Source organism: Lepidothrix coronata, unplaced genomic scaffold (genome assembly GCF_001604755.1).
Source record: "Lepidothrix coronata isolate B3197 unplaced genomic scaffold, Lepidothrix_coronata-1.0 Scaffold209, whole genome shotgun sequence".
Classification (NCBI taxonomy): Eukaryota; Metazoa; Chordata; class Aves; order Passeriformes; family Pipridae; genus Lepidothrix; species Lepidothrix coronata.
In genome coordinates this window covers 287,193-309,020 of record NW_016690389.1, presented here as the reverse complement: position 1 = coordinate 309,020, position 21,828 = coordinate 287,193, and the positions used below count along the sequence as shown (strand labels likewise).

At 37.4% G+C, this 21,828-nt stretch overlaps 1 protein-coding gene across 3 annotated transcripts in view; it reads left to right on the top strand.

The window, feature by feature from the left end:
• DENND1B (DENN domain containing 1B) overlaps positions 1 to 21,828 on the top strand; it is a 157,543-nt gene that overhangs the window by 30,142 nt on the left and 105,573 nt on the right. For all 3 annotated transcript variants that reach the window (XM_017832934.1, XM_017832933.1, XM_017832936.1), the window contains exon 3: positions 9,697 to 9,740. In XM_017832934.1, coding sequence (XP_017688423.1) covers positions 9,697 to 9,740 — 44 coding nt within the window. The remainder of the gene's footprint in view (positions 1 to 9,696; positions 9,741 to 21,828) is intronic.

Sequence of the window (21,828 nt, the reverse complement as noted above, 5' to 3'; positions counted from 1 at the left end):
TGAATATATATAATTATATATATATAGTATTAATTAATTTAAATGTCATAAATAATCTAGAATAAAACAGTGAACAGATAATCTAACCTCTTCTCTTGTAGGTTACAGTGACGGTGTCAGTGAGATTGGCTTTTCCAATGTATTATGTATTTCACTATTGCTCTGGCCTTTAGTTTGTACCTGTAAGTTACTGAGTAATAGGTAGTTACCTACCTGTTACTTATTAAGTAATCGCATTTTACTGCTTGCACTAGTCATTATTTTAGGCAAGGGGCATAATTTACAGGGAAATCCTGCCCTCAGGTATTAATAGTTGGGCTGTGCCCAGGATGTGGTCCTCACCAGTGGAAAGTGGAAGGAATGTTCCTGCACTGTTCAGGCCAGAAGAGTACATAGGTAGTCATTATATCTTCTTTGGCCAAGAGGGAGTTCCCCTGCAACATCAGTTTTTTTCCTGAAGTAGCAAAAGGAGTGGAATGACTTCTGCTCAGAGAAAAAACTTGCAGAAGCATTAAGTTTGTGGTTTAAGTTTTTAAATGCTTTATTTTATTTTTTTTAAGATATGCTAACTCTAATGTAAGATTTATTTTTGTATTATTTTTGAAAAATGTCTGTCAAAATGGCTTCGATATTATTCTGTGTATTCTGCAACCAATCAGTTTGCTTTACATGGTCACATATATGCCTGGTTTCATGCCCAAGCTGGTAACAAATTTGTATTTCTTGAAGTACTTATGAAGCAGTAACTCGGGTATCCATAATATACTGAGTCTTTGACATGTGCCAAAAGCTTTTTGATTTTTCTATATGCAGTCTCTGTGTGTTTCACGAGGCAAATATAATGGTATGTTCTGTGACATAAAATGTTTTTCTCTATCTCTGGTCAGAAGTCACTGACATGGGAAAGCCAAGTGATGATCCATCTCCTGTGTACTTGGCTGGGCAGGAGCTTTGCTTCTTCCTAATGTACTTAGTACATATTTCTTGGTAATAATGTACTTGAACTTTTCTAGATCTTTCTCAAAATCAATCTTGCAGCAATAATGTAGGAAAATTTCATATAGCCCACAGTATTTTTTGAGAACTTTAAGTCCCATATTTTCATTTAAAACAAACAAAACACTGCAACAGAGTCTGGTGTGTTACTTTTTCATCCCTACAGGGTAGGATGTAACACTTGTGTTTGGTTGCAAAGGGGAATGACCTAGGTCTTATTGTTTTCAGTTATTGTTCATTTCATTAGATCACAGCACAGCCTGTCTCATTGAAATTTCTTTGAACAAGAGACCCAGTGAAAGCAGAAGTATTTTGTTTTGTAAACCTTCCTTAAACATTAGCGGTGACTTCAGGCATATGTGGTGCTCACTTGCTTGTTCTTTTGCTACCTTAGTTCTTAGATCCTTGTTTTCATGATCAGTATTCACTCACGATTACAAGTTAAAAATAGAAAAATTAAAAATTTTTCCAGTGTAGCTTCTGAAGGCATTCTGCAGTTGTTGCTGCATTTTATGAGGTCATTCTCAAGATTTATCAGGTAAAAGAAGCTGCTTATCTTGTGAAGAGACCAAATAAAGGCTGAACATACTCATTTTATCTGTGCACTGTCTGAGCAATGAACTCTCACCCTGATTAAGGTTTTAGCCTGAAGCATGGCTAATAGCATTGCAGCCAAAAGGACCCTTTTCTTTCTGTCCCTAGTTAGCTGAAATGACTTACTGCTCTGTCCTTCAGTGGGACAAATTCTTGTGCAAAAAGGGATTGACCTGCAGCTCTGAAGGAAATGTCAAGTTGTGGCTAGAAGTTTTAACCATCTACCTGCCCATAAAAAGGGGAAGAAGTACATATTTCCTAGTTTGACTGCCTTTCCAACAGGGAAATCGGAAGGATCAGAGGAACTGTCAGGTCCAAAACCTGACAAAGTCCCACTTCTCTATAACACGCTAAGCTGAACTTTGCATGTGATTAACTGGAGTTCAACGTTTGCACGCTGCTCTAATGTTTCTGGGTACTCTGAGGACCTGTTGTCATATAAATTTAAAAGTAGAAGTACTTGAAAATAATTGTGGTAAACTGTACAGTCAGTAAATCTATTGTGTGGCTTTACAGTGTGATGTCACACACGTCATATTCTCACACTTCAGTACAGATTGTGAGCTCTTAATGCCTTGATGGGACAGTAATGACTGGCATGGGAAAGCTGCAGGGTTGCCATGAAGTTGTGATGCTATGAGGGGCTGACTGAACTGGACTCACTGACTTCAAATGCGAGTTGTTTTTGCATGGAGTAGAGAAGAATGTGGTGTGTGTGGTTTTTGTGTACAGGCTGAGTGACTCTTACAGTTGTGGATTGTACCTTTGTTTTCCCAACAAAATTTCCCAAACAAAATTCTGGATTTCCACAAACATGGTGTGAGCACTGGTATCCTTAAACCATTTACTAAGTTACATGTCTGTAATTCTGAGTTACTTTATAAGTCTGTGAGAAATTTGAGTTATTTGTGATTTGCAGCACCTTTTAAGCATACATCCTACAGGAATTACTTTAGGTGTTATTACTGTTATTATTTTTATAATTGTTACTACTTTAACTGTTATTATTAAAGTTAAAAATAGTTTCTGTAGGATAGGCTGCCTCATGGAAGGATGAAGTTTTCATCTTGCCTGTGCAGTCGTTGTAATTATGTTTCTGAACCTGACTGAAAAGTCACTGATACAAAAATCACATTTCTGATTGGCAAATGGGCAGTCAAGAAGACTTACAAACAACTGCTACTGTGACTCTGGGGCTACTGAACTGTTATTTTCCATTTTACATTTCTCAAAGGGCGGTATTTAATGTGTGTTTGGTGATGCTGTCATCCTGTAGTTCACACTTTACTTTCCATGAGAAAAGTTAGAAGGAAAAATGTCAGAAGTCACACATTCCAACTCTCTCTTTTGATGCCAGTGTGAGTTGGGTACCTTCACTACCTAAAAAAATTTTCAAAATGGGGCATAAGCTTTGCAATCAGTTGAAGACAAGGCAGAGGGCACTGGTGTGGGGGAGAGAAAGGGGACAGGAGACACTGGGCTCCTGTGCTGTGGCCACATTATGGCTTATTTTGAAAGGGGAGTCCATGTTCAGCACCTAGCTCAAATGTGCTGCTGGGGCTACTGTGTAGGCACCTACAGACCCAGAAAAATCTCAGTATACTAATATATGGCAGGAAATGCTGGCAAATATAATTCCTAAAACTCATTGACATTTTTCTATAACTGATGTGGTTGTCAAGTGTTCGTATTTAATTCTGAAAATTGTCACTGGTCAAGCACACTCACTGTGACTGGTTTTTGGCTGTTCTAGGGGAACATACCTGTTTTGGTGCAGCCCTTTTTGCCTTGTATTCCTTTGCTATTTGGTGAAGTAGCAACTGTTTGAAATTATGGGGGCAATTTAGGAGGGCGCATTAGTGAATAGAGTGTGAGTAAAAAAAGTTGAAGGTGCTGGATTTTTAAGATCTGATGTAGTTTTGTAAATATGTTTTCTTTTGCTTTTCTGAAAAGACTACAGGTGTATGGTTGCGTTCTGCAATAAGCTTTCTATGGAATGAGTAGAATGAGAACAGACTTCATAGTCTTGGAGAAATCTCAGTATTCCTTTAATGAGCAAAAAAAATAGGTGAACTACATGATTTGCATAAAAGTGTACTTTCAAGTATTTTCTAGAGTGTGGCACCCTCATTTGCATATTATTTCTAATCTGACAGGTTTTAAGTGCCAGAGAAGTTAGCGACTGTTCCTTACTTTTGCCTTTTTTTAATCAAATTGCATCAATATATTTTGTCCATGTTCTTTCTTTTGATTACTGATTCTTGGAAAATACTGTAAATCCCTTCTTCTCTTTTCAATGGCATCTTGCTCTTCTTCCTGCTGCTGATGGGTGCTCCACTTTGATCCTCCAAATCCAGGAGCTGAAGACCACTGGTGCACCCAGATCTTCTGTCAGCAGGGCCTCCTGTTCTACTGCATCTCTGGCACTTCATGTATGAAACTGTTTCATACACTTCATGTATGAAACGGATTTAAATATGATATACAGAAGTCTTTTTTTGCAATAAGTAACTTTTATGGGAATGCTGATTTTTTTCATCAGATTTCATCTGTAAAAACTCTTGGGTTACATTTTACGGTTCATCTCTTATTTTGTTTCTGAATCACTGTTGTAGTGATTTGGATGAATATGAAATACTATATTGATACAAAAGCATCATTACAATTACTGTTGGGGGTATCTGGAAAATTAGTCTAAGTAAGTAACAGATTTTTGTTTTCGAACAATATTAATATTATAAACTTGGTTTGGAAAAGTAATTTTTTATTTCTGAAAACTGATTTAACAAAATCAATTCTGCTTATTGTTTAAATATGTGTTTATAAAGCTATTCCTTGAGATTAGATATAATTTCAGCTTTATTAATTAAATTCTCAGGCTTGTGTAAGAAAAACAATGTGGAACTTCTTGTTTTTTCAAGACAAGAAAGAAGAACTGTCTGCAATAAGCTTTGCTTTGCTGCCTTCTTTTTCCTCACCGTATTTCTTTCCCACCCTTTAACTCCTGGCCCCAGTCCCTTCTTTCCCTTCTGCACTGACAGCTTTTTTCCAATGAATATCTTTAAAGCATCAGAGAAAATATAGCTGGAGGGATACTGAACAGTCATCTAGTCCATTCCTCTGTCCCAAGAGATGACCAACTCTGCTTGGCAGCCTTCTTGTCTGTCCTGCTCAGTAAAACCCAGAGGGATGAAGATTCCTCTTCTCCAGGCAGAACATTGGACTGCTTAATTAATCTGTTTCATTTTACCTTAGCTGTGTTTTCCTGTCTGAAATTATTCTCTGTTGCTATCAAGAGAATTACGTGAGATGATGTTTCTCAGTACGTTTGTAATTTCTGCTCCATTACTAAATTGAATGCGTGCTAATTAGCTGATCCTGTTGTATTTTTGGGTGACATTTATAATCTGCAAGTTTGATTATGAAGAGTATTTTTAGAGTATGTTTAACTTCTCAATTTTTGGGGAAGTTACAACTCAGAAGGCTTTATCTTTTTTTTTCTCATAGGTTAGAATGCATTACTTCTATAATCTATTCTGTCATGAGAAATAGTACTTTCTTAGATCTGTTACAGAAGTTAAAATGTGTTAGAAGTTGTTTTCTTAAAAATACAGATGACATGCTTTATGATGTTGCTTCTTTGGGAATAGATTTTTGGAGAGAAATTACCTTGAGGATATGCATATGTTTTCCTCTGCTCTTAGTGTGTGTCATGCTTGCCTGCATTTGTCTTCTGGAGAAGTTCTAGGTTGGAACATCTTGCATACTTCTTTTTAAGAATTGCACACGAATCACTCTTCTCTTTGTATCAATTGTACCATACTCTAAGTTTTGGTCCCTCAGCAAACCACTCTATGCTTGTTTCTCTGCCTACTTGTAGCAAGGAATATGAACTTTCCAGTGCTATAGAATGTTTAGCAAAGGAGTTTTCAAGTGTTACTGGCACATGCTAAGATGTACGTCCTGGATGCGGTAGGCGTAGGAAGAAGTGATGTTGGTACGTGCACATATATATATATATCTATTTATACATGTAACACACAAACTGTTTTATGTATGCACTTTACAATTTCCTCCTGCTACTACATTTACTTAAAATTGGTATAATGCTTTTGTCCCAAAAAGTCTGGTGGAAAATGAGGAGAAATTCTGTAGTTCCTCAGCTGGCTATAGCAACAGCTATTTCTGAGTGGTTCTCATCCTCTCACCCATAAAATCAGAATTAAATTGACCTAAGATAACCAGATCAGATGTTGTATCTGGAAAGTAATCCTCAGGGAAAAAGAAAATTCAGTCTTTGTAAATATGAAGATAAAGTGCATAAAGTTGCAGAATAGGATTATACTTTCTCTTTTTATTTCTGAATCGGTACCCTTTTGTTTCTTCCTTTGCAGCACTTGTGAGAAGTTGCCACAAAGATATGTCAAATGCTGCCTGAGCCTAGCTCCAAAAGCAGAAACCAACATAATCTTTTGAATAAAAAAACCCAATCCCTGACTCAGATAATTATCATAAAATCCTGAGGCTTTTTATAAGTGTTAGGGTTTGGTTTCAGAGACTAAAGACATAAAAAGAGTATAGTAACTTTTCTTTTTGAAGCACGAGTCACATCAGATTTTCTTACTTAATAAATGTGTGGCAAGTACCTACTAAAATAACCAGTTAAAAGCCAGTAATAACAGCTGCAAAACCCGGCTCAAAACAGTTGGACAAATCTTGGAGGCATGTAATTTTTGCTGAGTGTAGCACTGAATGTTTTTCTTGGATTTAGTTAGGAATATTTTTTCAAATGTTGGTGCTTGTTTTCACGAAAGAGTAGTAAAAGCATTATTCTGCCTGTTTAGATAACTTGATTTTAATTATCCTGTCATGATATAAATATCCTTTCGTGATATGAACGTAAATGTTGTTATACCTATAGTTGAGTGAACTAGAATTTACTTAAATATGTTTTTACCATTTCAAGTGAGACTGGAGTGTAGTCCAAGAGACCCCTAATACAAAGAGAAGATGGCAAGCTGAGCAGGACACTGAATTAAGGTTGTAGGGTTTTTATCTGTTAGCATATCAGGGCACCAAAAGAACTTACTGAGGCTGTTGATCTTGTTGCTTGTAGGTAAAGGGTGTGGTCCTGTGAAATGCTTTCAGCTCTATTGACATCACTGAGGTGTGAATTTTACTCATGTTTTGACCCTAATCCCAAGATACCTAGAGCCAAGTTTTGTTTAATTCTAAGATCGGACTTTGCTCCTGATTGTGACCTTTTAAAATAACACCTGGGGGTCTTGCTATTGCGATTTGCTTCCTTTTTTGAAGCCTGACAGTTACATCTGCACTAAGGACAATGAAAGAAAGCAATTACATTTCTGTCCGATTTCAGAAACCCCAGTGATTTTGTTACTATGTTGCTAAAGCATTCACTATACTAAATGTTTCTCATGTAACTGTACTTCACATCTGCCAAAATCATCTACTGGCTTCATTGCTGGGAAGGGGCGAGCCTGCCAAGCCCCTGCCTGCCGGTGCTCCGGCAGCCTCGCTGCAGGGCGGTCCCTGCTCCTCCTCGCAGGCAACAGCGCTCGGGTTTTGCAATAGAAGCAACTATAAATGGCAGAGCAAGCCTTGGGAAGTCGTGAACAAGAACTGGGTGATAAGAAACGAAACTAAGGGCAGCTGGTAACTGACTTGTATTGCATGAAGTCTTAACGCTTACGGCTGGAGCGCTGCCGGGTGAAGCAGTCCCGCTTTCTTTTCACCGCAACTCTCTGTTCCCCAGTTTTTCTTCCTTTTTTTTTCTGGCACAAAACAAATGGTTTTGGGGAACTGATCTAGTTGACGCTGACCTGAGAAGTTTCAGACACTTGGTTTGATCTTGGTCGGTTCCCTCATCTGGTTCAATGTAGCAGTGGAAGAGTCTGTACCAAGACAAGGCAGACAGTGCTACAGGATCACCAACAAGTACCTGGTAGTGGAGTGCAGTGGGATTGCTCATTTGCAGAGGAATTTATGCTTGAAATGTTTGTGGACATATGGCATTAGGTTTACAAGCTCTGTTCAAGTAGCTTTTGGATTCTGCGCAGTTTTCAGTGGTTTGTAGCAAGTAATTTATGAATTAGGTACATTGAATATTTAATATCTCCTACCATACTTACTACTCCTTGAATTTATCAGGGGTCACTGTTGATATGTAATTGCTTTGTTTTTCATGATACTAATTTGGAATAAAACTGAGCTCCATTATAGGATAGGCAGGCACTGAGATATTCAAACTCCTCTTGTACCTGGTCATTACAGAGATGTGTTGTCAATTTAAATACACACAAAATAGATGGGGATGAAGAGTCTCTGTCGTAAGTAACTGTATTTATTTGATCTCATATTTTTATAAATGTGGCATCTTATCTCTTGTTTTGTATCTGCCTCCAAAAGTTCTTGCTCTCCATAGTAAATGGAGAAAGATTCCTTGTGCAAACTACATATATTTTAATAAATAATAGCTGCAGAACCCTTCCTGGTTGTTGTTAGGAGAAAAAATACACTTGTCCAACAAGAGGAGTCAAATGCCTCCATTTTTACCTTGAATGTCACTTAGATTTGAATTAGATGCAAATTAGGTCTAAATTGCGTTGAGTTGATTGACAAGTTGAATTTTGCAGCACATTTGAAAGGTGTATTCCACTGTTGGTTTAACATCTGGCCTGGGGTGAAGGAGGAATGCTGACTTCAGTCTCCAGCTCCTGGTGTTTGGGTCAGCAGCAAACACATGGGTGCAGCAGCTCTGTATTGAATAGTAGCATTTGAAATCAGCAGCTGGGAATAAAAAATCCATCAATGGCATTTCCCTCCCATTGAATCTCCAGTTTGCAGCAGAAAACATACATGGGACAATGAAGAAGAGTAGAAGCCTCCATACTTTGCCAAAAGTGGAGAACCCTCTGGTTCTGACATAAAACCTAGTGATGAGAGGGAAGTTTCTGAGTTATCACACAGTGCTGGTGTTAAAGCCTGAAGTTGGAACTCTGAATAGTTCCTGGCTCCTTGGATGACAGGAATTGCAGCAGCTCTTGAGGTGGACAAGAGGTGGCAGTTCTCATCAGGTGATGTCCCTCGGCGCTTACTGGCGGGTTTCTCCATTAGATTTCCTGCCTTCTGGCACCCCAAGCTGTTTTCAGCCATGCCAGGCACTGGCAGGAGGATCTGCCTGATGGTGGCTGGGGCATGAGCAGAATTTGGAGGGCTCGTCCTCTGGTCCAGGCTTTGTCACTGACCTGGGTCTTCCTTGCAGGAGGACAGGTAATTTCCCTTTTAGCACAAGGACAATCGCTGGTGCTGAGCTGTTGTACAGAAGTGCTGTGAAGCTTCCTGGATATTTGTGATATGGTGTAAGAGTAGCACCTTAGGAAGGTTTTGTATTACAGGCTGAGGAGCATAATTCTTGTTTCTGTTGAAAGGTTATGGTTCAGATTGTTGTATTATATGCCTTTAAAATAACGTTAATTTTAGAGTGATATATAGCCTAAATAACAGTGATTATTTTGATAATTAGCAGTTTATAAGAGGTTAATGAAAACTTCAAGGTATTACTGAAATGTTGGTTTTAAATGGCTCTGAACAGAAAATATTGAAATGTGTTAGCTCTTCTAAACTCTTCCTTGAGAATGCTGGTTACATTGCTACTATCTTTAAAATCACAAAGGATGTTTTCCTGCACTCTATAAAGATCTTTGTTTTCCCTTCTTATAATTTTATCCTCTTTTTTACCTGGGGAGGAAAGAGGTTTTATATCACTTTATTTCTTAATTAAATTAAAATGTAAAAATTGAACATGTGCTTAAAAAATGAAGTATTCAAAGCTGAAAGAGTTGAATATGAAAATAGTTTGGTACATCATAACCTGCTACCATATGTAAAACAATAAACATACAGTTTCATAAATATGAAATAAGTCTTTTTAATAATCCAGTATCTTCCTTGGTTTTTAGATACATTTTTGCACTTGCCTCAAAGCTTGACGCTAAGCTGACCCTCTCTTTAATATTAATGTAGTCTGACTGTAATACTCTGTTCCTTTGCCTCTGATTAATGCTGTCTGTCAATTATTTACAGATCCAGTGGTACTGTGGAAGTTCCCGGAGGACTTTGGAGACCAGGTTGGAAACATGAGATTGAACTTTTTTTTATGATAGAATAATAATAAAAATGCTCTCCTATTCAGCTGTGAAGAGGCAGATGCTAATGATAAGAGGGAGGAAGTCTTCACCCAACTGGTGGCTTGGTGATTAGATTGCCTTTGTGACAGGAATATGCAGTAGCAGTTCTGGAGCGTGGAATGTCATGCTAATTTCTCTGTATCACCTTATTTTTGATATGTAGTATTTTATCAGGTCATACTGTTGGATGTGTTGGGTTTTTATCTGTTGTGGTATTAAAAATGTGGAAAATGTATCAATAAAACTTTGCCAAATGTTGATGTTATAAATTGTTGTCACAAAACCCACCAGAACAAAAAAGTTAGAGCTGCCCATGTATGCCCTTTTAATGTAATCCTGTAATCCTTTCCAATGCAAGATTTTAGATATTTATTTAATGATATTTTAGAGATACCCTTGTTATTTTCTTGGGAAAAAAATAAATCCTCAGACCCTTATCAGAGACTAATCTAAAGTTCCTGATTTTGAAAGCCTGAAAATCCAGTGTTCTATCTATAATTAATCCTCAAAGGAAAGTTTATATATACAGGACTGATGGATTTTTTTCACTGTTTTTAGTGACAGCCAGCTATTAATTATTTTGTTAGGTTTTTTCCCCATGACTATTTTATTAAAATTATTAATATTAAACGTTAATGAAATTCAATTTTGTTATTTCAACAACTTTGACAGGAGTTTCTTACATTGAAATATCTTTGTTTTCATAAAAGAAAATACAACCCCCCCACTAAATAGAGTAAATATCTCAGTCCCAATGTCTCTTTTTCCTCTTGTTTTTAGACTGATATGGACTCAAACATATTCTTCATTGGTAATATCACCAAAATTAATGATCTGGCAGTGTTTTTGTACAGTAGATGTTGATAAATTGTTGATTTTTTTTGAAATCAATAATACAGGATTCTATAAAGACAGCTATAAGGTGATTCATGATGAAAGGAATAAATATACAAAGATAGAAGGTAGGATGTCTGGTTAGGGAATAGCATCAGTCAGAAACAGGTGCAGCCTGTAAAACAGTGACAAATGAGCAAAGTGTGCTCTTGTATGTTCTTAGCTAGGCATTCAGCAAGTTTTTGTAATTATCCTGGCTGCAGAATGATCGCCTTCATTGTCATTTAAATTCTTTTTTTTCTAGTTTGTTTTGTTCTCTTTCTTTTTCCCCAAGAACGACTTGATCTTAAGAAAAAAAAAAAAGAAAAGAGAAATTATGTATGAAGAAAAATGGGAGCTTATTCAGCAAGTCGAAGGTTATTCAGAGAACAGCTGGTGTAGAAAAATGATTAGAAGATGAAGCCCACTAAAGACTGGAGGGGAATCATACAAAGATGCAATAGACATACCTAATCTATAAAAACCGGAGGCCTCAGGCGGCTCTCTGCCTTTGGGCTCTGAAAAACCTGTGCCTGCTCGTTGTGCCTTGGCCGTGTAGGGAATCTAGTGTTTCAGGTAAATTGCTTGTGCAAACAGTATGTTTTAATCCTTCTCCTTGCAAGGGAAATCTTCCTACCAGAATCAGTGGATTTGAACAGAATATCTAGCAGCTTCTATAGCAAACCCCTGAGCCAAGTCACTGAGTGAAACCAGCAGAAGCCTCCTGTGCGCATGTGTGTGTGCGCGCTGAACTTGGTAGGTTTGGATTGGAGACCTGAGTATCTGCCACGTCTAATTTTTACATTGTTAAAAACCAAGAACTCACTAAAACTATCAAGGCTAATTTCCGTTAAAGTTTGTGGGGAGAATATTAAAAAAAAAAAAAAAAGAAAAAGAATATTCTCCATCCTATTTTCCAGTCATTTCTATTTTAAATGTAAAATGTGTGAGTTAGTTTTTGGATGTATCCCAAGGAATCATCTTTCCTAAAATTGAAGGGCTGTCTGTTTGCACAGTGATGTGATAACAGTGGGCAAAATATTTTCCTCTCTTCCTGAATTTTTCTACAGTTTATCATGTCACCTTTTTGTTGCTTTCATAATGCAAAGAAAACTTGTCTAAGCCATTTTGATATATTCCTCCTCTTTCTCACATTTGTCCTCTAAGTATGCTGAACTTTCTAGTGCTTACTCATCCCTAATCCTCTCTGTAATTCTTGTCCTTTCCATTTTCTTTTGTGTTGGTCAATATTCTTCTTTTGGTCTTTTTTTTTTTCTTAAGTGTTGACTTTCCAAAATCATGTTTTGCAAAACATCCCATCTGTTGTGGATGAGATGTAAAAATTACAGTTGATCAGGAGGAAGACAAGACTGGGGATTTGTCATAATCTTTTGCTCATACACAGTCCCTCAAGTAAAGGAAACATTAAGGCATGATTTTGGTACCACAAAAGAATTTGCAAGATTCATTGTTCGTTTTCTTATCTGCCAAGGCTGCAGGGAAACCACTTATTTTATATCTGGTAATTCTTAGATGCCAGAATAGGAAGGAAAAGAGAAAAACACAGAGTGGGGAAAGAAAAAAGGTAATGCTTCAAGGCAGGAAATGAAAAATATTTTTCTTTGCCAGGAGTATTTCAGAAAGTGGGTTTGCCTTTTTTTCTTTTAATTTTTTTCTTTATTTTTTCATGGTAGGAATAGTTCCAATTTTAGTAACTCTCAAAACTATGAATGAAAAAATGAGCTTGTGCTGGGTAGAATTCAAAGGACAAAGAATCAGATTACTGTTTCAAAGAAGATCTTTATTAAAAAGTACCCCAAAACCCAAAAGAAGTTATCTATTTGAGACATCACAGTTACAGTTTAGTGTTATACTGGCATTAGTGGTGTAAACATGAGTTTGACAGTGTTGGAAAAAGTTCTGAATAAACTCAGCACTGTAGAAAATGAGTGAAGATTTCTGATTTGAGCATATATAGGTCTTCTGTGATTATCCTCACAAGCTTTAGATTTAGATGAAGAATGAGTTGTAGCCATTCAATGGACTATTTTTTTTGTTTAAAATATATTTTGAATTTATATGCCCAGAGGCCCTGTCTTGCAGTATGTTCAGAAATCCCTTGTGCTTAAAAAAAATTCTCATGATAAAAGATGTGTGGTTTTTAATCTTGAAATTCCTATTTTGTTTATTCAGACTGGTAGAACTAGAGTTTAATTTCAGCCTTGCAAGCTCATTTTCAAACAGAAGTCTGTACAGAGAAAATATTAATGCTATGATACCTGGAAAAAAAATCTAGTTGTTTTTAAGAAGAAAGTATTTTTTAAGGGTTTTAGAAAAACAGCCCAGATGAAAACAACACCTTGGCTTCCAACTGAAATACTTCATAACCGTTGACAAAGAAAATATGTATTTCTACAGAAATTAATGTTGCCTGGCAGAACTGTGATCTGCTGACGCTGGCTCGTCTCCTCATGGCAGTGGAGTCAGTAGCAAAGCCTTATTGATGTCAGATGTGTCCAGGTGCCTCCAGTATGGCTCTATTAGTAGCTGTTCTGCAAATAAAAACACTGGCACTCCCAGTAACCTCATTGGGTTGAAACATTCCTGGGATAAGAGTAGTGTTGGCACAAGGAAGAAGGAGAGCATGGTGCTGATAGAAACAGCAGGAGTTAGTGGCTGTGCAAGAGGCAGTGCTGCTTTCTGTGTTGTCTTAACCTTTGAAGCATGCGAAGTCTAACATTTTTTATGAATTTAGTAATTACAGCTATATTGGATGTTATTTTTAGCTGTGTAAGAATTCAGTAGCTTTTCAATCTCACCACTCATGGGCCCAAAGTGACTTCTATTCTGGTAGGTCCCAGAGTATATGGTATCCATTGACTAACTCTCATTCTTTGCCCTTCTAATCGCTTAAAAATTTCTTTCTTTAGTCTTCCACTTCTCTGCTGGTGAAAAACATCTCACCAGGAAGATGATACAAGTAGTTAAAACGGCAGGAAACGGTTTTACCAGAAGCTACTTTAGTGTAATACGACATGTGACAAGGGGTTGTTCGCTGAAGATGTAGGTTAAGAAAGAATTGAGGCTACATTAGATTGTTAGTTGTGTTGCAGATTTCATCCTAGCTTCTCTCACTTTCTCCTTTCTAAGAGAAGCAGTCTGAATCTGCTTTTTCATGTCAGGCTTTTCCCAAACCCTACAGATGGCATCCCATGTGAGGAATCTCTGTTGTCTTCTATGATGTTGCTGTAACACCCTTTATGTTATTATTTCGTATTTTATATAACATCTGCTTTCTATTTTTAATGTATCACATTGTGCAGAAGTCACCATTGAGCTGTAGTGACCCAGCTACTGAAGTCTGATATTATATGTGGAAATCTACTTGATTTTTGTGAAAATATTTGTATATAAATATTTGTATATAAAAATTTGTATATAAAAAAGTATAAATATACATGGATGTGTGTGAAATCATTTTAAAGGAAAAATCCTCTGAAGTACTCATATGTCAGTCTTCCCACAGCAAAGCACTAATTGCACACTTTCCTTTCAATGTATGTATTAACTACTGAAAGTTTAGCCTGGCTTAAATAAGCATCTGATTGGAGACAAAGCGTTCAGTTTCCTTCAAGATGGAATATTTAATTGCATAGGTCGTGGCAGCAATTACATGAATGAGGTCACAGTGGAAGAGATAATATTCTTTTTTAAAGTATTTGAATAATAGCACCAGGTTGTTTTGTTTGTTTGTTTATTAAATATTCTCAAGAAGCAAGATAAAATCTGTTGTCTGGGTCAAAACGATGTGTGGAAGACAATAGTGAGACTTTGTGTTCCTCTGTCCTCTCCTAAGGGAGCAGCAGGAGCCCAGGAGGTAGGAGGCTGTTTACACTCCCTTCAAGGCTGCAGGCATGCTGTTAGGGGATGCATCTCACCAGCTTTCTGCATGTGTTGGCTTTGTTCTTGTATTCTGATGAGGCATTAAATGCATGTTTCATATGTTTATGCTAACTAGATAGGTGCTTGCTTTGGTGTTTTTTTTGTTTGTTTGTTTGTTTGTTTTTAATCAGTATATCTTAAAAAGGGGAGTGGGATTTTATTGCTTGTGTATTTAGAAGTACTATTAGTATTTGGGTACATTAGTATGAGAAAGGAGGAGTCAGTCTAATGAGATGACTGATTTCAATAGTATTTTTGTCTAAATGTTACACATTATTATTTTGTTTAGGGATATTTTGAAACTTGAATTTCTGTGTAACTTTAAGGAAAGCAATTAACCCAGCAGACAATGATGGCAGCTTGGTGCACTCCAAATGAGCTTTATCTGGTTAAGATAGTTTTCTGACACTGTAATTTTCTGACGCTTTGTGTTTGAAAGACGGTGTTTTTACTGAAAAATACTGTGTGTGTGTGTGTAAGGCAGCAATGCTTTTTGTCTATGCAAATCACAGCTGATAGATGATCAGCAGAAAAACAGTCAGAGGTGTATTTATAGTTACTAACTGCACTGTGGGAACAGAAAAGATCTGTCCTGTCCTCATAAATATTCTGCGAAACAACTGCCCATGTAGGCATGCTGGGAACACCCAAAATCACTGAGACCCTTACATCACTCACGATGTAAATAATATTCTCAATATTTTTCTTTTAATTCATCCCAACAGAGACAGAATAAATCTTTGAGATGTTTATTTTTAAAATTATAAAAGCCCAATACTGAAAACTTGGAACTTTCTTGAAATTTTGAGGACAGGTGGCAACATGAAGTATACTTGTTCTCAGAATTGTGGGAGTTTTGTTTTATAGAGCTTTTAAGTTAAAAATGTTGAACTTGATCAGCATATGGTACTGGCTAGCCTCATCTCTACCAGCTCTTTTGTTATCTTGTTATTGTTACAGGTCTTAATGACAGTTGTAAGCCATAGTTCTGGATGCAGGGGTTAGTCCACCCTGGGGAGGAGAGGGAGAAACAGCAGTGTGGATTATGGAAATATGAATTGATCTAAAAAGCAGCTCTCTTGTAGCAGAATGGGACTCAAAGAAAGACTGGGGAGAAGCTGGTGAAAAGGCGATGGAATATGATGTGAAAATGATCATTTGAATGCTTTTCTTTTCATTCCCAGCTGCTGTGTTCTGGTGAAAAGGCACGCATTTGTATATCTTAAGGCTGGGTGAAAAAGGGCCAGATGAATGGAATTATGTGTTAGATATGTTTTCATTTTGAGTCAGATAAATTATGTGCATTTTAATAGACTGTATGCATATGTTAGCCATTTTTTTAAATCATACAGCTGTGATATTGGGGGACCGCATTTTGTAGAAATAGTCTCTTCTCTGTTTGCTCAAATAAGTACAGTATTAATATTTGACTGTCCTTCAGATATTCTGTATCAGCCTGTCGAAAATAACTGTTACTGATTTGGCTCATTTCAAAGCCAAATCAGATTCCAGACTTCAGTAATGTGCCAAACCAAAGAAGAAAAAATTAACTGATGGCTGAAATAGTGATGACAATCATTTGGAAAGTCTTCCAGAAAGACTGCCAAATTGTCATGTGTGATGTCGTTGTTGACTGACCTCAACTGCCCTCAGAATATTCCAGTCCAATGTCACCTAATTTCTTATTCTGTGATACCTTAGACTTTCTCATCTGCTTGCTAAGTACCCTCCATCCACTTGAGTCTTCGATTTGTTGCCTCTGTTTTACTTTCAGTGTTGCTTTTGTGTCTCAAGCTTACTGCTGCATTTTGATGAATATCCTAATTAGTGCAGCTTCTTTTTATGTTAAGTACTGGTTGTAGTATCCCTGAACTCTGGGTTTGGTTCTTGGATCTTCTTCTGCCTTTCTTGGTGATAGTTTTCTGTAGAACTGGGAGAGCATTTGAGGTACATTGGTTCACTGTTACTGCTACAGGTATTTGAAATGTCACTTCAAATAATTTGCTTATATTTTGCTTATATGTCAAATAAAATACTCTTCTGCATATTGCTTGTGTAAGGAAATGGTCTGGGATCAAATGGTATAAACCAAGTAAGATGAAATCAAGGAACCAGGTAAAGAGTAAGACTTGATGGGACTGAGATCAGGAACAGAAGTGGCAGAGGACTTTGGGAGCAGCAAGAGCAAGGCAAAGGTGGGCTGCAGCTGGAGGGATCCAGACTGCTTGGTTGGGGATCTTGGACCAGGAATAAGTGAAGGTGGAGAACTTCCAGGCAGGTGATCAGAAAGGGAAATACATTAATCCATCAGAATACAGCTATTTCTGGTACTAATTACTTCTGTATAAGTTTTCAAAGCATTGTGGATTACTTGGTTGGTAGACTGTATTTGCTTCTTCCCTAAGCAAAGGTGTTGAGTTCCTGGATTTTGTGTGTCGGTTTCTGTCTGCAATCATTAATAAATGTACAATCAGTAATAAAAAATCCAGATATGAGAAATAACCTGTCGCTGGGGTTACAGTGCATGCTTATCTCTGTCCTTTATCCTTCAGTAGGCACTAATGACCACTATTAGAGAAAACACACTGGGCCAGTGAAGACTCAGAGCACTGATTCTTGAATTTTAGACTAAAGCTGGGAAGAGGGAAGACCTCTTTGAATTGATGGAGAAATCCTGCTGTCAGAACAGGATTTTTATTAATTTTTCATTGTGTTGTGAATACCTGGGTTGGGTTTATGAGTGTCTTCCCTGAGCATGGGTAGTTTAATTTTTTTTGGATCATAGCGAAGCAGCTGAAAACCTTGGCTTGTAGCTGCTTGTGCTTGTATTGCCTGGTTTGCTGGTGGAACCTACCCCTCTCTCCTCTTAGCTGTTCAGAATTGGCATATGGTCTATCTGAGGTTGAATCTAAGCTGATTGACTTAGTGCTGAAGTGGCTGACTGATGCTCACATGCAGAAACAGCAGCCAAAAATTGTTGCAGAGTAATCTCTAGCAATGAAGCCATCAGAAGCTTCAAGCAAGGAGCTGGGAGGTCTGGACAGGCTCAGCCGTAGGTGAAGTGAATATACATTGTGTATCTTTTTGGGAAAAATAAACCCAACTGTATGTCCACTGCATTTTATTTTTGTGGTAGTCATCTGTCTGCCTTGGGTAACCCAATTTGTATATATGCTATATGTATGCAGGTATTGGATAACATACACAAGAGGTATGTTAGCACTTTAAATTTAGGCTTCTTTGCTTGTTCCCTTTCCCTCTTTGGCCTTGGAGTTGTTTCATCTTCCTTCCGTTTTTCAACGTGGTTGATAATATCTGAATTTAGCACCGAGAAACTATTACTGCAAGTTATTCTCGTTGAGCTACATTGAAGCTTAGAATTTGACCTGTGCTGAACTTAAAACAAGAAATAACTATTTCCTTTATAAAAATATCACAAATACAATTTTATTTAAGAAATTCTAATCCTAGGAGGTCCCTTAGAAGCTAATTTCCTTTCTCGATTCCTTTACTTCCGTCTGTAGATTCTTCTAATCCAAGAAACTCAGCCCCCCCCCCAGTTGGTTTTGCTACTGTTTACGACATCATGGGGTTCCCGAATGTCTCCCGCTGCTGACACAGCCATGGGAGCTGGCAGCTGTCTCATAGGGCTGCACATCTGGGGGTGGATGAGCCGAGGTGAGGGTTTAGCTTTTGGTCTGTCTCTCCTTATTTATCTACATAAATCACTCTCTACTACAGACACTTTCTCTCTGTGTGGCACCCAAGTTGTTCTTTAACTTATGTGTTACTTCATTTTTTAACTACTTCTGAGTTTCTGAATTGCCAGTGAAATCAGCATTTTGTCATGACATCTGCTGTACCATCATTTTGTGGAAGAGTCAGTTCTGATTCTGGAAGAGCATCCCCTGGTGTTACAAGACAGTTTCATTCTCCAGTCTGAGCAGGGCAATTCTTGCATACAAGCAATCTGCAGAGCTGGTGCTGACTTCTCTGAGTGCACCAGTACTGGGTGTATACTGGGCAGGCCAGTTGTTCAGTAGAAGCTTTGTAGGCAAGAAGTGACATCCTACTTAGTTACAGATACTTCGTTTCAAGACTTGTCTTTTAAGTAACTAATGCAGAACTTACGGAGGAAAAAAGTACTTTGAATATATTTGGAACAAAATACGCTTGGAGTTGAAATGAATCTGAGATGTATCAAGTGGCATCAGGAGTAGAGTTTGTCATGCTTGAAATGTTATGATATTTTTCAGTATATTTCATTTTCATGGAAATGCGGGTATTCATTATTTGTAGTGTTCTTTTACAGTTGATTTTCCTTTTATGAAAATAATTTCTTGGTGACTGAAAAGAAAATCTTGCAAATAGGAGCCTTTTGACCTAAGTGTCAACTACACTCTGCTCATGATATTTTTTGTTACTGTTTTGTAGACATTTCTGAGACTAAAAACTTCACTTTAAAGCAATATATTCAATGGGTAGAGTTGGGTATGTTACAAATAGGCTCATTTCTGTCCCTTGCTATCAGAATATTCCAAAGTGGAATGAAAAATCTCACAGATATAAATATGAACCAGTTTTAATTTGAGTATTATTTTATGGTGGTTGTTTTTTCACCACTGGAGAACATCTGAACAGGATGTGTAGGAGGTTCTCAGCATTGGTACGAAAGATACATCTTAACTGCTGTTGTAAGCAGTGGGAAATTTGAAAAGTCTTGAGTGAAACAAATATTGCTGCTCCCTTAGGTATGCAGGATGACATATGGATTTTAACCTGACCTTCAGAGACTTACATATTTGGACTTTAAAAGTGATGTCTACCTTAACTCTAGTTAAGGCAACTTTGCTGTTGAATTTCCAGATAATGTTAGAGATGCTGTCATTGAAAGTATTTATTATTAAAAAGCTATTTTTCCTCTACTGCATGATGATAGAAAATGGAGTGTCATACACTGGTGCCTTTTTCTTTTTTTTTTGGTACAAAATGTGGAGTGGAAGAGCATATTTCCTGTTTTTCCCAACTTTCTGATATTGCCTAGGGAGTAATGGTCTCCTTGACATGAGTCAGGGAAGTAAAGAGAAAACTATTTATTCCTGCATGGAATACAAAGATTTCATATGTGCCAGAGCTGTGTGGTGAAGTATTATTTATCTTGGTTTTGTTTGTCTTGCCAGTAAATGAGTAGATGGTAACATTTCAATCTACCCTTATTCTAATGAGAACTTCCTCTGGGAAGAAGACCATTGTCAATTTTTATGTTTTTATTATGAGTTCCAGGAAAGTTGAAGGATTTTTTCCCTAAGCAGGGAAATTTACCTATGTTGAACTTCATACTGTTTTAACTATTCTGTTCTTTGTAACTGAGCTTGTTATTTTATGGTGAACTTTGATACCATGTATGCTATGCTGGATACAACTGTGTCTGAAATAGGCTTTATTTTTATCTAGTTGTATGATGAGATCCAGGAACAATTAGACAAATAGAGATCCCAACATTTTATAACTTAGTAAAATCTCTGAATTTTAAAACTTGCTCTGTGATTGTATAGGAAGTCTTATTTCTCAGTCTTGCAGGATAGTGAGATTAACCATGCCTTTTAAAGTACTCAGGGTTATGTTTTCTTCTTGCAAAGTACCTTTGAAAGATGCTCTAAAAGCAGTAAAATCTCATGTGTACTGCCTGGGACACCAGCCTTAGCCTGCTGTACAGGGCAAGAGCATTCTGTAGCATGTCTCCAGTCAAAGTGTACCACACCCTGGTCATGTCACTGTTCTGGTCTTTAGTGGGTTTATTTATTTATTTATTTATTTTTCCGTTTATTTTTGTCTGTCTGTAACATACTGTTTGTTCTAAGTGATGTCGCAACAGTTGTTTCTAAGGTCAGTAACAAGGACAGCTGATTGTCAGATCTCCACTGCCCCCTCTACAGTAGCTACTTGTTTATGGGATTTTGCTTCTCTAAGATCTCAAGATCATCCTGTCACCATGTTGTCTAGAATCTTTCTGTCCTGCTACCTCATCTGTCTGTGCCCTTAACTGTGCTCTTGTTGCTGTGTAGAGCACAAAGCAGCGAGACTAAGCTACCAAAATCTTCAGCTGCCTGTCTGGCATCCTTCCCTGAGGCATGTAACTGAGTGGAGGAGATAGGGAGCAGAAACAAGAGAAATTAAATCTAATTGAAATTCTGTAAGTGATCTCATCCTCATTTGCAGGTATTCAGCTCCTCATTCATTTAGAAAAATATCTATTTTTCTGAATAAGCTTCAGAAAGATGAAAGCACCTTTTAGAGAGTAAGTTGTCAAAAAGGTTTGGTGCTTAAGCATTACGAGCAACCTGATTCTTCTGAATGTCAGTCATTGGGCTGTAGGGCCTTGCCAGTTGTAATTTACATGTGAGCCAACTAAATGAAGTTCAAAAATTGTTCTCAGTGGTGGAGTAGAATTTTGTGTTCTGTGGGTCAAAACAATCTGCGATTGTAGAAATGTACACCTAGCTCAGTTTAGTGGAATTTTAATCTTGCTTGAATCCATTAGTGACAACTTCTGCTACATGGTCCAGAATCTCCTTCCCCTTTGCATGTTTGTCAGTGGTGTTATGAACTGTTATGTGTCAGCTGTATTGGAATAGAAATATGTGTCAGAAAACACAGCGCTATCCACAACTGACTCTGAAAATCATTAGCTGAATAGAGCAGATCTATTTTTAGGGAGCTGTAATTGCACAAATATTCTTTTTTATCTTCTGGGAGTAGAAGTACTTCAACAGGTAGAGCTTAGAGGGCACATCTGTGGGTCTGTGTTTTGCCACCCACACAGCACTGAAACTCCTGTGTCACACAGTAGTGTTACACCCATCCTGTGGCATCATGCTGCAAATGAAATGGTGTGATGTGCACACGATTTTCGTGGGACTACTCCATCAATATGGCTAGAAAGCCAATTAGTAATTGCTATTAAATATTAATTTTCTCTGAAACGGTTTCAGAGAATTGTTCATAATTTGTCTTTTAGATCTAGAGGAAAATCTGAAATATCTAAAGGCAAAACCGCAGAAAGTTAATTTACTGCTTGTGTTTCTTTCCAGAGGACAAAGTGGAAGTCACTGATTAGTGTGGAAAAGTTTTTTGTTTCAAATGGTTTATAAAGGTTGGAGAAAGGTGTTGCTTGTGTTGCAGAGACCTTGTTAAGATCATATAGTTGTACATC